At 34.7% G+C, this 20,236-nt stretch overlaps 1 protein-coding gene across 5 annotated transcripts in view; it reads left to right on the top strand.

The window, feature by feature from the left end:
* The window catches only part of LOC123714025 (myocyte-specific enhancer factor 2), a 49,939-nt gene that overhangs the window by 17,861 nt on the left and 11,842 nt on the right, over window positions 1-20,236 (top strand). For all 5 annotated transcript variants that reach the window (XM_045668030.1, XM_045668029.1, XM_045668028.1 and 2 more), the window contains exon 2: window positions 18,184-18,324. In XM_045668030.1, coding sequence (XP_045523986.1) covers window positions 18,271-18,324 — 54 coding nt within the window. In that variant the 5' untranslated portion in view covers window positions 18,184-18,270. The remainder of the gene's footprint in view (window positions 1-18,183; window positions 18,325-20,236) is intronic.

Raw genomic sequence — 20,236 nt, 5'->3', positions numbered from 1 at the left:
TTTGCTATGTCCAAACTAACCGCTAGCGCCTACCCCTTGGACTCAATTGCCTCTGCCCAGCTTTGTGAGATATACAAGAAGGTCACCAGCCGAACGACCACGACGAAAGCCGTACTGATAATGGCTAATCAGCAGATTCAGAGAACTATCGCAATTTGATACAAAAACTTCGGTAACGCATAATACTTGATGTTAGATGTAGTTGTAAGGTAAGCGACCTGTCTATTATATTTGCCTATATTATGTCAGAATTAACAAAACTAATAGTCTTACACAACACTGTTACGTCATATATAACAAGCTCAAATATAATAATTATATTACGACACTGTTGTTAGGTGCAACCGATGGCTTCTGTACATAAGATGGCCGTATTTAATTTATCAGAAATATTAAATTTTTAATAGAATATTACAATAAAATCCTTACCTTACTATGCCATTATTAACACACTTGCATTATGGCAATTTAAGTGTCCATGGGTGGTATCCACTTAAAATCAGGATGGAGGCATCCATAAAAAAAATAAAAATTAAAAAAAGCAATACATCTGTAAAAAAGAAATTATTATAATGTTATCAATAATTATTATGACAAGAGCAAGTTGTAAGAAATGGAAAAGAATCACTATCGAATGACATCTACGGAATAGATAAAAAATATACAGGTGACGGAGGGATTATCTGAAAACACAGGTGTGACATAGAGCTCCCCGAAATAGAAGCTACAGGAAGCCTACGTGTCCTAGAACACACTGTAGACCAAAAATATTGTTTTGTTTTGTATTATATTTAGAATTATTGTACAATTTCGGTATCCAGCATTGATTTAGCAACGTTGGAGTCGCGCGGTACTTGACTTTGATTTCGGAATCACTTTTGGAAATTACAGAGTATCACTGCTGAGGATTGAAGCTTACAACTGCAAGGCGAACACAGGCGAAGTACACAACAACAATTTTACATTGGATTAACGTTGTAACTCGTAATGGGGTTTTGCTCGGTGTATCTCATTTAATGTTAGCATTGTTCTGAAGGCTGTTACCGATCGATTATGATCTCATTGTACAAGGAAATAACTATCTAAAGCGCGAATTTAATACTTTCAACTATAACAAATATATTTCCCATTTTGTTTATTCCTACACATTTGATAGTGTATTTTTAAAGTTCGATTATTAATGATTCATCATTTATTATCAATAAACTTTGTTATCAAAAATTTATAAATCTATGTAACTCACCCTAAAGTTTTTATAAAACAATATATATGTTTGTAAAACTAAAACTTGCCAAAGCCCAGTTGATACGTAATGAAGTGTGCATTTAATTATAGGTGCAACAGTTAGTCTTTACACGTCAAATTAACATAGACAGTTTGTTGACAGTAAAATGAATTTTTGGTGATATGTCAATTTGAATGGCTACACTGTAAATTAGATACTGACAGGCTCGCGAATTTATTTATTTACGCATATAAATTTAACATCGGCGCTCAGCCTTTTATGTCGCCCAAGCTGCTTTACCTGTTCCGAGATCATTTCTAAACAGGGGTCTAAAGCATGTCGGTTTCCTCAAGATGTGTTCCTTCACCGTACGAGCGAATGGTAAATGCGCACAAAGACAGAAATGTCAGTGCACAGCCTGGGCGATCCCAGGCCAAACTATTTGTTGCAATTTACATTTCGATCAAATTGATTAAGCTGTCTCAGCATTTTGCGATATTGTAAGCTGTCGAATTCAATCTACTGGTAACCATTTTTCGGATTATCAGATAAGGACCCAAACATCGAGATGCCGGGCACAGAAGGCCGATAACCTACTTGTCTATAACAAATAAAATTATCGATGCATAAAACCAATACAGTACAGCTGGATATTTGGTCATATATTTTTGTTCCACTGCAATTTCAACTAAAATCAAAGTTAAAATTGAATTTAGTAAGTGAATGTATATTACGATTTTTATTTAATGCATCGATTGTTGAGATTGACACAAACCTTGTGATACTGAGCAAATATGACATCAGAGGTTACAAATGTGACTTTGTAGTTTTATAATGATATGCGTTGATTACGACATTTATAAAATATATACAAAATATGACCACACGTGTTTTATTCTCGGCAATTAGGAAAAATATTCAAGCGTCTATATATTTCATATAAATAATTGTTTCAACCGAAAGACTATAGCTTGATGTTTATGTGTGTTACTCTGTAATAGAATTATTGAGATTTTAATACAAACATCTTAATGCCGTTTTGGTAACATTAATATGCTGTCACATTGACCTCCTTTTGCTTTTTATATCTCAGCCCAAACAATATTTATTAATAATTGTCAGTCATTATTGATGAAGGCAATATTATTTTAATAGCTTGTATTTAATTACTTAACATAAAATTTTTAATATTTTTTTTTTTTGGGGATTTCTACATACATATTGCTTTCGTGCTTTAAAGATAGTATTTAAAATGTATTTATTTTTAAAAATTAAGTAACTATATGTGTAATATATATAATCAACCAAAGCAATATGAGATATTATTTATCCATTAAGATACACTTATAAACGTCAAAAACAATTTACAACATTTAAAGAAAGTTCTCAAGTCAATGGCGTCGCTCGGACGAAATTCATGTATTTCTTATGTAAGATTAAGCAACTACATGTTATTGTATCATGTATAATTAAACTTAAATAAACTATTTTTTTCATATAGATACAACATTAAAATAAAATAAAAATATTTTTGACAGTTATCAATTCAATAGTATGACCCAAAGAAATTATTATTGATTAATGTTTAGCCGCCATAAAAGTTTTCTAATTAAATTATAACACCGAATCACAGACGCCAATCGTTTAGTCTACAAAATTTACTTTAAAGTATGGCCGATCAAAAGTTGCAGACATCTTGCAGTAGCAATTTGAAGTCATTGCTACCAAGCTAGTTCAGACCGGTTCATGAAGCAATTAAATGACACAGTAAAAGTGCCTATTAAGTGTAATATTTTTACTCAGTCCAACATGACAGCTGCATTAAGAAAATCGTGCGCGATCTTTACATATTTTCTAGGTTTTTTTGAGATGTAGCAGATTCGACCAGCAATTAGAATATGAATTTAATGTTAATTGGTTCAATCCGAATAAGAAAGACGAGTTAAAAATACAATAGTTTTCTAATAGCGGTGTACGGGTCAATAAAAACAAGTGTTTTGAGTTAAATATACCTATTTCTGGTTGTTCTCAAATATCCGAACATGATTGGCGAAACCTGTATAAGATAGTTTTCATATTTTTTATACAAGATTAAAACAACTCGACGTACTCGAGTACTTTTCTGCAAAAGGATTCATTGAATCTGAATGACTTCCATTTTCTTATCATAAGCGCCTTAGTCGATAAAGATGTGTGATAAGTTGATATAAACAAGGCGGAAACTTATTTAAAACTAATATTTTTCAAAGTATTACATCAACGCCATCACACTTGATTTCGTGTTCCCTTGATAGATGCAAGATATGTCGATGTTTGAATTTTTTATTTTACTCCTATTGTAATTACGTTAGAAGATTTCTAAGTAAATTTAGTTAGTTAGTTTACATTTAGTTCTAAAGAGTAGTCTTATAAACAGTTCTAATCCTTATGGAAAACCTTTGATTTCATCCAGTGTAACCACACTTCAATCAGAACTGTATCAATATCGTTTTGTAAGACCTAACCAGTCACTATCAATTCAAGTCTAATACTAAAAATTACATGATAAGTAGGATTAAATGATATCGTCTATGGCAATGTCAAGGCGTTTTATCTTGAGTCATGATCAATGCTGTTGTCCAGTTCAGGAATTTATTGTAACACTTTCTAAATTCCTTTGCAATTAAATATTTCGTTTATATAAGAATAAAAGGTTGCTTTTGTCTTACAAACATGTTTACAGTATACATTAACACAAGAATTTTGACACGATTATACAACATGATACGCTCACGTGTAAGATTTTTTTAATTAGTCCCCAGAAAAAACTGTATAAAAGACGGTGAAATCTGAAGAAGCCCACAGAAGTCTAAACCCTATAGTCGTAGCTCTAGCACATATGTAGTGAATCTACGAAATGTCTGCACACATTGACATATACGTATAGTAACAGATAGATACCTTTTTTTTTTTTTTTTTTTATGAAGGAGGTAAAAATGCACAGCTGCAGGCCCGCGAGCGCATGCAGTCGCTATCGCGGGGACTGTGGGGATGGTTAACTCTTATCCCTCTGCTAATCAGAGGGGAGAAACCCGACCCACTAAAATTTCCTCCTGAGCCCTCCATATCGCCTGCTATGCCGGACACATTCATTCTGAATGAATGACGTCTGGCACCGCATTGAGTCCCCCGGGGGTCGCACTAGGCATTCAACCCAGGGAACTCAGGCGAATATGACTGCATACGGACTCACCGACGGCGCAGGGGGATACTGTTGGGCAAACGCTCCTCGCGTCTTGCCCCCGCACCCCCGCCTCGCCGCCGCCGAGCACAACCCCTTCGGCCATCGCCACGCACCTCCCGCTGACGCTCGGCAGCCTCCTTCTGCAGCAGGACATGCTCACAGAAGAAGGCCACCGCACGCCATGCCTCTTGGCTACCAAGCATTGCTGCAACAACGCTCGGTAGCGAGAGGTCCGTCCCGACGACCGACACTAGGTCATGGCGTTGCCTCGACCAAGTGGCACAATCGGCCAGGGTGTGCTCCGCCGTGTCCTCTGGGGCACCACAATGGTGGCAGATGGGAAGGGTTTCCCGCCTCGCCACCCTGTGCAGATACCGCCCAAAGCACCCATGCCCAGACAGTATCTGCGCCATCCGAAAGGACACGGCTCCACTCGGGCGATTCACCCATTCCCGTAGGCATGGGCGAATCGCCTCCACGGTGCGTACTCCCGCCCTAGGCATAGCCAGATCATGGGCCCATCTATTAAAGGTGGCCTCCCTGGCTTGCCTCCTTGCCGGTCCGACCAGTTCAGCCCATCGGCCACCTGCCCTAGTCTCACACTTGAGACGATACAGGTCGCCTAGGGCCAACGCCTCTAACTCCCAGGGGGGAGTCCCCGCCAACAGGCACGCCGCCTCGAACGAGACGGTCCGGTAGCATCGAGCCGCCCGAACCGCCATCACTCGCTGTGGCCTCCTGAGTAGGGTGCGGTTCCTCGCCCTCAGCCTATCATCCCATACAGGGGCCCCATACAATGCCATACTGCGTATGATTCCGCAGTACAGCCTCCGCACACTCTGCTTAGGGCCCCCAATATTCGGCAATAGCCTTGCAAGCGCCCCCGCCGCCCCTACAACCTTCCCCCCGAGAGCTTCAAAGTGGGCCTCGAAGTTCCAGCGGCCATCCAAGACGAGACCAAGGTACTTCATCTTGGACGCCACCGGAACCCCCACTCCTTCCACCATCAAGACCGCCCCAGGAGGTGGACCATTCCTAGGGCCATGGAACAATAGGGCGTCCGTTTTTTCAAGAGACACCCTAAGGCCCAGGGCCCTTATCCGTCTCACAACAAGAGAGGTGCCGACCGTTGCGAGTCGAGCCACCTCCCCATAACTTGCCCCGTTGGCCACTACGAGGGTGTCGTCTGCATAGCAGAAGACGCGCAATCCCGGAAGAAGCGCGCCCCTCAACACCCAATCGTAGGCCATGTCCCACAGAAGCGGCCCAAGGACTGAACAGATAGATACCTACTTGTAGGTATAGTAACCTTGTCCAAACCTATCCAACCTTCAAAAATAAAGGACTTGATGACGAATTATAAAAATCTGAATTCGATAAAACATGTCTAGAATTTCATACTTTTTTTTAAACAGCCGCGTAGTAAACTAATATAACTGACCATAATCTGTTTGCTTTCAAAGTTTATCACGCTCAGGAATGCATGAGAAATTGTAATGACAACATAATAATTGTATATAATGATTACAATATCTTAAAACGGCGCCGTATTTCATATAACCTAGCTTTATCTACAGGTGCAACCGCCACTTATGGCTTATCAACTTTTTTAAGAGGCATTTAAAATATCCTGTAGTGCATCGCAGCAGAGTCCAAAATTAATGAAGAAACACCGAGATGCGTTCCCAGGCGATCGTCGCAAACTACACTTTTTATTTTTTTAAAACAAGCCTACAATAATTCTGGTTTTGCAAGACAACTCTGATAATCGATTCGCAATACTACATTCTCGATTTTATTATCAAATATTGTGATAAATTTTTCAATCATGGAAAAGTACAATTAATCTTTCAATAAAGTACTTCCATATCCAAAAAGTTTTTAAGCCACTTCTCGTCTCCAGTCTAATATAAGCGTACACAGAGCACATCGAATTAATGTTGCGGTAGGTAGTGGAAAAATGCGGTTTTAATTTTTTCTCAGTCTCGCAAAGCCCTTGGGCAGTTATAAAAAAAGTGTAAATGCCCTCCGTGACTAGGACAGCTTCTTATGACCTTGACGGCAGCCATTTGCTTTTTTTTGCGCGCGTTCAATGTTGCCAGCATGACGGCGTGCGGTGCATTGGCTTTTACTTTTTTATTTTTTTAGAAGACAACTCGTTATGCAACTTTTCTTTTTGCTTGGGATGCGTATTTTATGAAAATAATAATTACTGATATGGGAATTTGTAACCATGTATTTAATTATGCTTATTAGGACTTAGAGATGTGTTAGCTTAGTGTATGATTGATAACGCCGATGCGAGGTCACGGATTGGAACACTATCTGTGCAATTAGATTTTAGAGATTTAGCGGTATCACATCGGTATGACAATACGTCGGCCATACGCCAGAGAGAGAGAGTATTGAATCAGAAGTTTAGATATGGAAAACCGTTTTCTGTTATGCCTTAGACTCAAATGTTATCAAGGGCTGCTCACTTAAACCTTAATCATCAATCTAACCATGCTATTTGTCCCGTTTTAGTGCTAACAGAATTTGATATCCTTAATGTATAGGATCTAGGTACATACATCTAAAGTCTTATAGCTCTATAAAGTATATATTTTCTTAATATATTTATGTAGTGCTTTTAAGGTAATTTTGTGATATATTCTGGTATTCTTTGGGCTTCTGTTTATGCTCTCAAATTTATAACTGTAGCCTCCTGAAAACATGGTTAACTTTACCTTCCAATTTAATAGTATCTGCCTTCTTTGAAACGATAACAAACCACATTTCATCCTATTCAACGTCTCCAAGTTCTAAAGAAAAGAAAACATTTTACGGACTCGGACACTGAAAGCCTTTCTCTCGTATCATGTAATAAGAATTTACACTGTTTCGAAGAAGGGTTGAATATCATGTTTTTTTTTATTCGTTTTTCAACAAGTTGGAGAGGTTAAACAGGTTGAAACGTGTTTTATGGTCTTTTCAAAGAAGGCAGGTCTATTAATTTGAAATGTGAAGTTACCCTTGTTTTCAGGAGGCTACAGCAATCATTATGAGAGCATAAACAGAAGCCCTAAGAATACCAGGTTATAACAAGATCTAGTACTAAGCGGCAAACTAATCGACGTTATGCTGTAATTCGTAATTCTATTCAAATTAATATCACTGAGTCAGGTTATATACATGAAATAGCAGGTAAATAGTATATTTATTACCTCTTACAATTGTATGAGCTAACAATTAGCAATAACAATTAATATTATAAAGAGGAAATATTTTTGTATGTATTATAACGAAGTCAACATATAATGTGTATATAATATCGAAAATATTATTAAGATAAAATATAGCAGGTGATCGAAGTAAGATTTTAAAATCGATAATCTATAAATTATAAAAAATTATTTTTTGTCACCGCTCGGTTAATATGTATTATTAACACTTCGTTACATTACATATAAAAAAATTCAACATAATTAAATCAAAAGGAGGGCTATATATATTGAAGAAATCATTTTTTTATCCCCTACATTTATAACATTTCTATCTATACTATATAAATAAAAATTAATCGCAATGTTTTTACGGTAAAAAAAATAGTTTTATTTAGTACTTCGGTTTATGTTTCGGAAAAGCGAACAGTATATGGGGTGGCATAGCAAAATTTTTCATATGTTGGTATATAGCTAATAAACAGGTAGGCTCAGTAAAAAAAACAATTTTGTCAGTCTATAAATAAAATCTGTATTTATTGATTTCTGCTTTGACATAAGCGATATGTTTTCCCAAAATTCATTACACTGGCAATTTTATTTCCACTAGCTGTGCTCTACGGTTTTAGCTACGTTATATCGGTCGTACCATGTTACAATATACTCAAGCTCACAAAAGGAAACATAGTTACCTGTTTTGGAATATTGTTGATCGTAGTAGGTTGAGAAATTTGTTTAAACATAAAAAATACGACTTTTAAAATAAAGGGTAGGTCTAAATAATAGTTAAAAATCCAAACAACAAAAACGGATGCAGTCAGAGGCCAAGATGTAGCGCCACTAGATTGTTATTAAAAAAGAACAAAAAGTTGAATCTACTAATTTCCCACATTAAGGTTATATGCAACATCATAACGAATTCTGACATCCAAATATAGTTTTTATTTCAAACTGCTAGTGATAGTTGACATTTCATTATGAAACAGTTAATAATATTTTTAAGTCTATAGATCTAAAAAATATATAGATTTATAACGATAATACGTAGGCGTTTGGCAAACGTATCTTCGGTATCGTAATCCCTATCTAGAAGTGATGGCCACGTAGGTTTGTGATAATTCGCAGATTGATAACGGCCTTCGATCAATCATTTGTTAGTACATAATATTTTGTGAACATTTCTCAAATAATCATATTGGTTAATGAAGCTGCATTAAAATAATTTGTTAAATAAGGGCAGTCCAAATTAGCTTATGCGAAACAATTGACATTCTTTTTGTTCATATTAAAAGCGTAATTAAGAAATTTAAATGCAATATCGAAATTTTGGTCAAATTAAAATTTATCTGAATTGTTTATCTTTAACGCCTCTGAACCAATTTTGATACTTGCAATCCGGTTCAAAAATGGTAGTCGTATTTTTTTTATGTAATAGGAGGCAAACAGGCAGGAGGCTCACCTGATGTTAAGTGATACCGCCGCCCATGGACACTCACATTGTCTGGCAATGCTCGCAAGTGCGTTGCCGGTCTTTCAAGAATTGGTACGCCCTTTTCTTGAACCCTAAGTCGAATTAGTTCGGAAATACTTCAGTGGGCAGCTGGTGCGACATAGCGGTGGTGCGCGGCAAAAATTTCCTTGAAAAACGTTCAGTTGTGGAACGACGGACGTCGAGGTGATGGTATTTTGTATTTTGCCTTGACGTCCGATAATGAAACTCAGCTGCAGGTATTAGACCGAACAACTCTTCTGAACACTCCCCATGGTAAATGCGGTAGAAGATGCAGAGAGACCCAAAATCTCTATGCAACAATGCTGATGATTGCATTATACACACAGATCATACAGTTTGCTAATAAAACGCAATTGAATTACGTTAAATAACTTAATAATTGAGTGACACTCGGACTTCTAGAGACAACCGTATTAACAGACCCAATTTAAATGACCTTTCACTATTTATTAAAAAAGTACTTTCATTATTGGTAACCAGAGTGTAGGTTGTGCTATGTCACATCCAATAGCCCCATCACAATAGTGACTTTTTTGTACCGCGCGATCCCTCAAGTTGAACGATATTACATACGAAAATAATATCTTTATAATATTTAGTGGACCTAACTAATATTTTTAGACGCATAGACTTCTTATCTATCCAACATATATTTTATATCATAGCAAATTCACTAAAAACCCAAAATCAAATTTGAATTCTCACTGTAAAATTCTGTTCCCTTATATATCTATGTGTGAGCATATAATCGGGAAGCAAACAAAAAATCCAAAAGAGAATCCTTATATTAAAGTGAGTAAAAAATATTTTTTATCAAAAATAAATTTTGGGGAATAAAAATCTAAAAACATCTATGGAAAATTATGAAGTATAAATTCCCATCCGCATCTAGTGACAATGCTTTCTTGGTGTAACATCGTTAACACATTCAAGGGCAAAGGTACGAAAGACCAATCGCACCTTCATTCAGAAATACACCTTAATGTCTTAGATTATGATTCTTTTTCCCATACCACGTGGCCAGATTAAATAAACTGCTTGACATAGTTTTGCGTTTCGGGTCAGACGGCTGTTGGGTCCCAATAAACAAACGCCCATCGCGATTTGAAATTTGAATTACGAATAGAAAGGAATAGCTTGTATTCGTTTTTAACGGAATTATTTAAAATAGTTGTCTTTTATGTTCTCTATACATAAGAATTAATCAAACCAACCAAAAGTTCAGTCTTCATAGTTGTGTGCTTGTACAGACAGCATGATCAACATGGCATGTCTAAGACCCGCGACATTGTCAGTTTGCATTTAAAAATGTATGCATTTGCATACCACATATAAAAAGGGTTATGTTAATTATTATATTTAAACTTAAGTATATTATTCAGTGCTTGCTTATTAATAAATCAATTTAATTGTAATATAAAAGAGTAATGTACAGGAAACCATGCATTATTCCACCTTTTCGTGTTTGGTTTTTGTATTGTGTTTTTCGTGTCTATATATCAGTGTGCCGAGCGTAGGCAAAGTATTGTAAATAATTAAATAAGCATAGCATTTAATTATTTCTTTAAACAAAAAATTCCCAATACAGCTAAAACACTAGGAAAGATGTATGGAACAACAAAACGTTCTGAATCTAACGTGCTGGAAAATATATTCAGATAAATCATATCTGGCGCCATCTACAATTAACATATGAAAGGAACAAAGGTGCTTCTCAAGTGACATTGTAACGTTGCTTTGACCTTAGTTATCAGTGATTTTTGAACTTACAACGAAGTATTGTAACTCAGTACATTGATTATAATTGTTTACGACAAAACAGAGAAATATATATAATATCTACGCTCCTATGTATCTTAATGGACGCCTCTAAAGAAGTAAACGTTTTATAATTAATTTGTCTGTTAATATTTTTGAATTTAAATCACAGTTGAAGACACAACAAAATGTACATATTTAAAACATATAATTAGTCACTACACGTAATAAGACGTGAATTACTGATATTCTATCCGTTTCGTGTAGAGAATAAATATGGGCGACATAAAAAATAGATACTACTTAAAAGGCCGGCAACGCACTCACGAGCAATCTGGTATCGAGAGGGTCCATCAGCGGCTTCCGGTCTATAAAAAAAATAAAATTTTCAAGCCATCTAAGCCACACAGTAGCTTTTTTTTTAAATTACTGTATCACGTTATCACGTATTATGTTGATTAAATAAGTCTGCACCAATTTCGTAGGAGTGACTTTTTATCATTAATACAATATAGTTTATAACTGATTACTACGATTTAATATTGTAAATAAACATAATACTCGCCCACTGTTTGTATTAACACACTTGCGGTTTCCTTATCACACTATATCTGTGTGTGCGAAATGACGTCATTCCCGATTGTCATCGCAGTCATGGTTAACGAGCACTTGGTCATCCAAAACACGATACAGCGAAACCCATCGATTTATATGTCATATATTTAACCCATTAATAAAGTTATATAATTCGTAAACTAAACAACTTTTGCTTTCACTGAACTTGACATAGGTCAAACGGTTCCATAATGATACTCGACCAAACAACCGTAGAAGATCTCGACATTGCCACGCGAATCTAGGCTCTAAAACGCTTAAGCCCGTTGCCGCGTCGCTGATTTTCGTATGTCGGTATAATTTCGCACTTTTACCTTCCGCAACATCGCTTGAAGGACAGCTCTCGCTGTGGATCTTAGGCCTCTTTTTCATTGGAACGTGACACGCTTGGTAGCAACCTTGCCCCCCTGCCACCCTGGCTCAGCTGACGTCACCCGCGCCATCTTGCTACTGACGCGTTGCTAGGCAACCAAACAAGCGTCGCTCTCGAGATGGGAATTCATACAGAAATTCTTTTACAGGGTATATCGCAAAAATTAATTTATTACTTGGCTTCCAATAGATTTGAAAAGCTGTGTATAATATAGAATCGGTAATGGGTCGTCTATTGAAATGTAAAAAGCGGATATGGAATATTTTATTAAGTATCACATAGAGTTCTTTAGAGAATTTTATACTTTGCTTATGACTTTGTAGGCGTTTGATCAGACTAAACCGCTGAGCTAGTTTGCGATCATGTTAATAATGAAGTGTATAAAGGGAAATTAAATCTACACAACATAGCATGTAAATAACGTATCATCGAAAATCACGTAGTTTTATGTTTGTTCATCGGGAAGTACATAAAAATATTTCTTTTTAGTTAATTTTATTTTTGCATTAATCTAGTTAGCTGTTTTATTTTAAGTTTAAAGTTGTTTGTCTACTCATGTATGTACTTTTTTGTGATGACTCAGTGTATAACTTTGCTGTGGAATGAGAGCATATCCATGTCACAGGCTACTTAGTTGACTGGTTTCCACAATCTCCCATTACCGTCTAAACCGTGATCGTATTGTTTGTTTCAAATTTTATGTGAAAAAAAAAATATTAACGTAAATTATACTGAAAAGTATTAAGTAAGCGTTTCGTAAAATATAAAACAGTGTCGCAGTATTGGTCCTAGATAATTATCTTTAAAGGCATACGCTTTTTTGGGACCTCACTTGTTGATAATCCCTCCTTAGTAATTTCACCCCTACACGGTCGAATATTAACAGTTTTAAAGCTAAAATTAAACTGAGCTTCCTCTATATTATTATTATTATATAGAGGTCGCACAGTTTTTGCTGGTTGCTCGCCGTACACGTGCATCGCCGCAAATATTTGAATAACATCGTTCACCCACGCTCACCCCCCTACAAAGGAGAAATGCAATCGCAACTGGAGCTCGAGGCTTTATACACATTTATATATTAGAAATAAAAATATTTGTAAAATACTTGAAACTATTGGTAATAGTAGTTTGATAATTATAATCGTTTACCTTAGCTAGGAAAATCAAGACACGAAGACTTAACGATTGATATAATGAAGCAATGAAACACTGGCAATATTTGATCAATATTAAAACCCAAATAAATATAGTATTAGTTGTATTCCGTAAACCGTTATATCTATACTATCAACGCGAAATTCTTCGTATAAAGTAAATCACTGCATTAAGCGAACTTAACCCAGGAACAAAACAAAGGTTCATCAGATATAGAACTACCATTAATTACTCCCGTAATTGGGCACAATACTGAAACCTGAAAGCTATCTGTGCAAAATTGAAATCGAATACTAATGGATTGTTTGGTGTACACTGCGTGATATGATCTAGTTTTGAATGCAGCGTCCAAGGGTCAAAATGCAATGAAACGCGCCAACCGATTTTGAACTCTGATATTACGGTGTAAGGGTGGTATTGGGGAGGGATGTTTACACGTGGGTGCTCCTCATCCTCCTGCAAGGGCGCACGAGCCTGGAACGGGATAGAATGTTCATGAAAACAGGCTTCACATTTAATAAACAAAAGCTCAGATAATTACTTTGAAAGATAATTAATATTCTTTAGAATACAAAGTGGTTTCTAATAAAGAGTTTAGTACGTATAAACCAACTTTTGCAATTTATACTTTAGTACTTATTAATTATAATTTGTCAGTACAGTATAAAAATATGTTGCGTAAACAAAAACCATTTCTTTATTAAAAAAACTGAGTTGTTTTTGTAATCAATTCATAATATGATTTAAGGAGATTTTATTCAAGTGTACTCACGTTATTCAAAGATAATATAAATTCAAATATACCAAAATTAAAAGGTATATTTTGGAATAATTAATGAATGAATAATAACAATTTGGGGTGTGTGTTAAATACACGTATTTAATTCAACGTGTTGAAAACTACACCATATTACAATTTTCCACAAACAGGACATGTGTCATGTGCAGAAAAGGCAATATCCCTAACCTTTGTTCACGACAATATCAGTCAGTACAAATACCATATTTCAGGTATTACAAAGTCAAGGTGATATTGTCACGTGGGATATTAAATCTTATTGTATTGTATGAAGCCCTAAAATTGCTTGATTATTTGTGGTATTATGAAACGTAAGGTTAACTGTTTATCTCCGACACCACGTGTTGTCATTCTTGTGCTAATATTGCCTTTGTATAATTATGCTGTAAAATCTTCATTGTATATCTCGTTTAACAAATGATCGCCCATTTGAAATTACAATTCTAATCAATTTTAAGTAATCCAATATCTTTGAAGTTATTCTGTATTTAAAATAAATCTACTGAAACACCGTGCCAAATTATATTTATTAGTTACTTTAAGTTAAAATTATAAAAATCTCCTGACGCGCGGTTCGTCGCAAAACACAAATGATATGTAAATCTGTTCATTTAAATGCATATACAACGAGCATAATAATTATACCTTTATAAAGCATGTACTTTTTTTATTAGTTTGAAAATGACGTCACAAAGACAATTAGTTATTCTATAATATATTCTAATGTGTAACTAAAATTTTAAAGCACTGTTTTTGTACGAAATAATACAAAATGTGTACATAACATTGATGTTAAAAATTCTTATAAATAGAAGTATACGTTATTACCAAGTCAATATTTGATAAGAAATCTACTACTAAAAAAGGTTCACGATAAATAATATAAAAGTATTATTCTATGCTTTCACTGGAACAATTTTAGCTGCAACATTATAGAAATAGAAGATCTTAATATGAATTACATAATGAGATTATAAAGCCAGGACTTTACAGACAGAATAATCCTTAACATTACCAATACAATTAAGCTATATTCAACGAATAATTGTATTAGCTTTAGTAATCAGGAACCTAAAGAAACATTGATGGTATCATTAAAATAAAGTATCCTAAACTGGTCTTACTTACACCAAATCAGGGCTACGGATCTTAAAGTTTATATACTGTCAATAAGAGGTAACGAAAGACTAACATAATAAGAAATAAAAACAGTTAATATACAGTACACATTCAAAATAAACCAAATGTAACGTTACGAATAGAACCTAATAAGCCTAGCTTCTACTATCAAACGCACAAATTAAACTGCCAGTCCTTTCTCTTTGTATTGGAGCAAATTTGTCATACACGGAGTGTATTGTAAGGCCAGTTGCCTTAATAATTTCGCTAATCAACAGTTGATAGGTCGCGTTATATTCATGACCTATGCGGGGTGAATGACCCTATGTCTTTAAAACCGTACCATATACTATTTTAAGTAAATTTTGGAGCGCAATTTTTTTTAAATCTAGTACAGGCTCACCTAATGTTATGTGATACCGCTGCCATGGACACTCAATGCTAGAGCGCTCGCCAGTACACGTAAAGATTGTGCGCGGCAAAAACTGCCTTAGTCAGTGTTCTTTACATCCACCAGTAAGCGAGGGCGACGAGATCGAACTATGAAGCAGAATTATCGCAAAGTGTTTTTTCGGTAGTACTGTTTAACTACAGAACTTTCGTTCTTGTTTTTCAAATTATGAGTCATTTCAGTACATTAAGGCCCATTGTTTGCTCCTTTAGAGTGCGAAGGTTTCACGATTAAGCCCACTTCATGCACTCGTGGTTCGGTTATCCTTTTAAGGAAAAATGTAATGAGCCATAAGAAAAAAGGGAAGGCAAGGACGGTCAAGTATGTTCCCTCGGTTGCTACTTCCAGTACATTAGGTCTTCTGGCTTATTTTAGTAAACATTGGCCCTTGGATTTTTCTAGCGTTACAAATGTCAATGTTTTCAACCCGTGTTGGGCACAACTCTGTCCAGAAGCTGATTGATTCATCTAAAACTCAGCAATATATGATAAAAGTATAAGAATTTTTGATTATTGATGTTAGAACCTTTGAGGAGATTGACCAGGGATGGATTGGTCCCATGTTTTCCAAACTTCAAACCGTGAATCCTACAATACATTTTGTACATACAGAATAAACTTAAAAATATTTGCTTAAATATCCACGTGTTTAACTGAATCTATATATATATATATTATGAATTCTTAGTAAAAATTAAATATACATATTATATATTTTATTCTTGCTAAGAATTCATGGATATGTACGTAAAATATATGTAATTAATACATAATCCATATACAATGTTTATATAATAAAACAAAAGCTATGAGCTCAAACGTCCCTAGAAAATACAGGGCTATAAATAGTGACAGCTGGTTACGTAATTTTTGTAAATCAATTTTTAATATGTATTAGTCCAGTTAGTAAAGTGGTTCTTATACTCGTAGGCCGTGCGATTTTAATCCCAGCTGCATAATTGATTAATTGATTATAATTTCTGTATGCGCTGTTACCAGTTCTACCTAAAGGAAAAAACACGTGCAGAAAATCTGCATGGCCTTTTTTCAAAAAATTTAGGCATAGGAACACTTTATTGTACACTATATATTATCTACTTTATGCCTCATTAGAGTTATTGTTTCATAGTATATTTCGAAAATTGTGTTTAATATTGTAATTACATCGAAAAGTTAAAAAAAAACATTTAAAAAGCCCGCATTGCCTACAAACCACTGACCTAAAACCCTGTCCCTAGCGGGTCTCCACAAAACTTACCAACCTCAAAGCGATTCCATAATGACGCTGCACTATACAGCTGTCGAAATACGAAAGAAGTCAAGTTTTAATAGGCTGATAACGCACCTGCGTGCTCTGTGTCTATGGTGATTTCCCTAAAGAATTTTCCTGAAAATTAGGATTGTATTTGTTAAGAACTAATTATATAATATTTTAAGCGCATTTCAATAGTGAAAGATAACTGGCTAACTCACTTATTTACAAAGAAAAATTCAGTCCCATTGCATTAACTAACTCTTTCGTCTCTTCTCTCAAATTGTGTTTACGCTGTGATAAAAGAGACAGACAAGTCCTTTGATTGGCACGTCAATTACTCTGATAACTTTTGTATGGATAACCGGCTACAGTTCAAGCCGTTTTTAATCTAAAGAAATATGTCTAAGTAATTTAAAAACTTTCAGTATTACAGCCAATCTCTAACACACAAAACTACAAATTAGTTAAGATGTAAATGGGTAATCTTACTGCTGCGAACAGATCCTTCGAGACAGCCCAGATAGGAATTGAACCAACAAGTTTAGGGGCAAATTTAAAGACTGGTGTTAAATTGTAAACATTTTTTTTGTTTAATAACAATGTAGTAAAATGCAACTATATACTAAATGCAATATTTTGGTCAAAAAACCCGAGGATCAATGCTAAATGAATTTTAGTTATGTAATGAAAGCGAGGTTGTACTTGCCACAACTCTTGCGCAGTGATTGGGCTGGATTTCGCAATTTACTATAATCATAACGAACTAATTATACGTTTTATACAATATTTCCAATTAAAAAAATATTTTGTTATAAGTTCACGAAATATGTCGTGTTTTTTTCATTAATAAATTATACGCAGATTTATTACGCTGAGTTGAGTTTAACATAATTCCGGTTTTGAGAATAAAACATTTTTGTTATAATTATTATAATGGAATAAGTTGACGAGTGGTCTCAGATAAGTTAAATGGTTTATGGACACTTTTAAAAAGGAATAAATAAACATAAAATCTTTAAGTATAAATGTACTTGTAATCCGTTTTTTTATCTTCAGGTCATGAATTTTACTTCCAAAAACGTAGGAAACGTTACAAGTTTGACCTATTTATAATGTATAATAAGCTGCTTTCGCGAACTTTTCGCCTTTAGATAGTTATACTTAGCCTACCTTTTTACTAGCTACATACCAACATACGGAACATTTTGCTATGTTACCCAGATAGAGACAGTTCTATTTTCCTGCATAAAAACCTAAATTCTAAATAAAAATAATATTTCATTTTTTTATACAAAACCCTTCTCAGAGTCTAAGAAATGCAGTCCAGTCTTCGAATTTTGCGCTTAACAACTCATTATGCGAATTATAAAGATTATTGTTTTATAATGTAACAATGCATGATATTATTTATTAAGTATTCTTTAATAATTTAATGTCCTATAAATTAATAAAAACAACTTACATATTTGTTAAAAAACCTATTTGTTACAGATATTAGCTGTTGACACCATAGACGCAGCCCACCGGCCATTTGTTCTCACCCCCGCTCCCCAAAACATCTCCAAGATTGCTGCCACCATGGGCCGGAAGAAAATACAAATATCTCGGATTACAGATGAACGGAATCGACAGGTTCGTCTTCTTAGCGGACTCTTCTGTCATCTTTTACTTCTAGATCTTAAAAGCTTTGAAGAAATCATAAAAATATTGTTTAGGTTGTTGGTAGGACTGTTATTTCTAGAACCGCTAAACGAACGTTTTTATTCATTCTAGTAGCTCTACGTGTATCTATTTTGACAGCTCATATTTCAATTTTGACGGATGGGTGACAGTTGACAGCTTCTATTGATAATCTTGATAGCGAAATCGTGTGTCACTTGCACTTTGTTCTGTGTTGTTTTGCTCTATCTAATTTACGAGATTGTAAGATCTATATCTGACACAACAAAAACATACATAACACAACATAGCTGTTAGTTTTCATGGCCTGCAAACTTTTGTCAACTACAAAATTTACTGTTTGATGGGCTAAAACTAAACTTTAAAAGTGTTTAAAGGCTGGGATTGACATCTCTGAGGTCGTGGGTTGTGCACCAATAGATAGCTCATTCTTGGGTTGAGATTTTGGTTTCCTTGATAATTTGTATAATAGGCAAGTGGGTGATCTTCTGAGCAGACGAATTTGAGTTAAAGACCGCCATTTTCCATGATTTGACTGGTTCCCTCACTATGTTTACCTTAAACCCGATAATCTGAGGCCAAAAACCAAGGGTTGTAGCGACGTTTATGATTTCTGTTAAATAAATCGACCTTGACGAGACGATATTTCAAGTTTTAATGTAAATGCAGAAATTAAATGAATTTTGTTATAATTGTCCAAAATTGTCATTAAATCTGATAAACACAAATATATCATATTTGGCATTTCAATGAGGATAAATTCAATGACTTCTGCGATATTGAACCAGAAACTTCAAATTCAATGACTTGACAAGCTGAATTTGAATTATTTTATTCTGCTTGCTAGTGGCTGAAAACTAACAAAACAAAATTCACAATTACTATAAAACGATAAATAATGTTATCATAGAATCAAACCAATAGGTTACTGATACGCCTCTCATTTTTTTCAACATTATTTATGGTTTTGTTATTTTTTTTTATAATTCCTATATCAGAACCAATTGAATTACAAGACAGCGGGTGTTTATGTTCACGCGTAGTATTTGTTAAATTAAGATTTTTAAGTACACGTAATTTAATGTATTTGATGAATTACTGAAAGAAAGATTGTAATATAATATTTTTGTTAGAGAATGTGATTAGTTAAGAAGTTTTTCGGTAGAAAATGAACTTCGTATCGAGGTTGAACGGTTCGGTTGAGGTTTTTAAATAAGCTAGTAATTTGAAGTGGTGATTTTAATTTTAAAGACTAATTTACTAAGTCCTAATATTAACACATTTTCTAATAGATTAAACTTGGTTGTTTAAATTAGTTTATTTATAATAAAGATCGAGGTTAATTCTTAGTCCACTCCGTAGCTTCAAACGTATTAAATTCAATTCGGATGGTAAATTCGAAAACGCGTTTTCATCACACAGTATGGTTTTATTTACTATGGCTATTTGTAATTACGCAGTTCATTGCATTTTTTTATCATGGCCGACTGGAAGAGAGCTTTTTATGGCCGCTCAACACCCCCCCATGATCCTCCTGTTTAAGTTTTCCAATGTAATGTACGTACTACAATGACTATTGGGTAAGTTCTTGATCACAAACTCAAATTATCACAAGGTTAAGGGTGAAATGAACTAAGTATTCAGTTCCGACTCAACAAACAGATGCGACACTATCTGGTCGCTAGGGTTGCCAACAATTATTATATTAAAATGTTTATATATCCTACATATAAAAAGGTAATACGGTAGAATTTAATGGTAAAATTAAATTTAATATGAAACATTGCTGTCATTGTATAGTATCAATAGCGTAAAAAACATCCGTGGACTTTATACACCTGTGGATTTTAATGGTCAAAACAAG

This window comes from Pieris brassicae, chromosome 9 (assembly GCF_905147105.1).
Source record: "Pieris brassicae chromosome 9, ilPieBrab1.1, whole genome shotgun sequence".
Lineage (NCBI taxonomy): Eukaryota > Metazoa > Arthropoda > Insecta > Lepidoptera > Pieridae > Pieris > Pieris brassicae.
The sequence above is the reverse complement of the archived record's forward strand: the minus strand, read 5'-3'. Positions and strand labels throughout refer to the sequence as shown.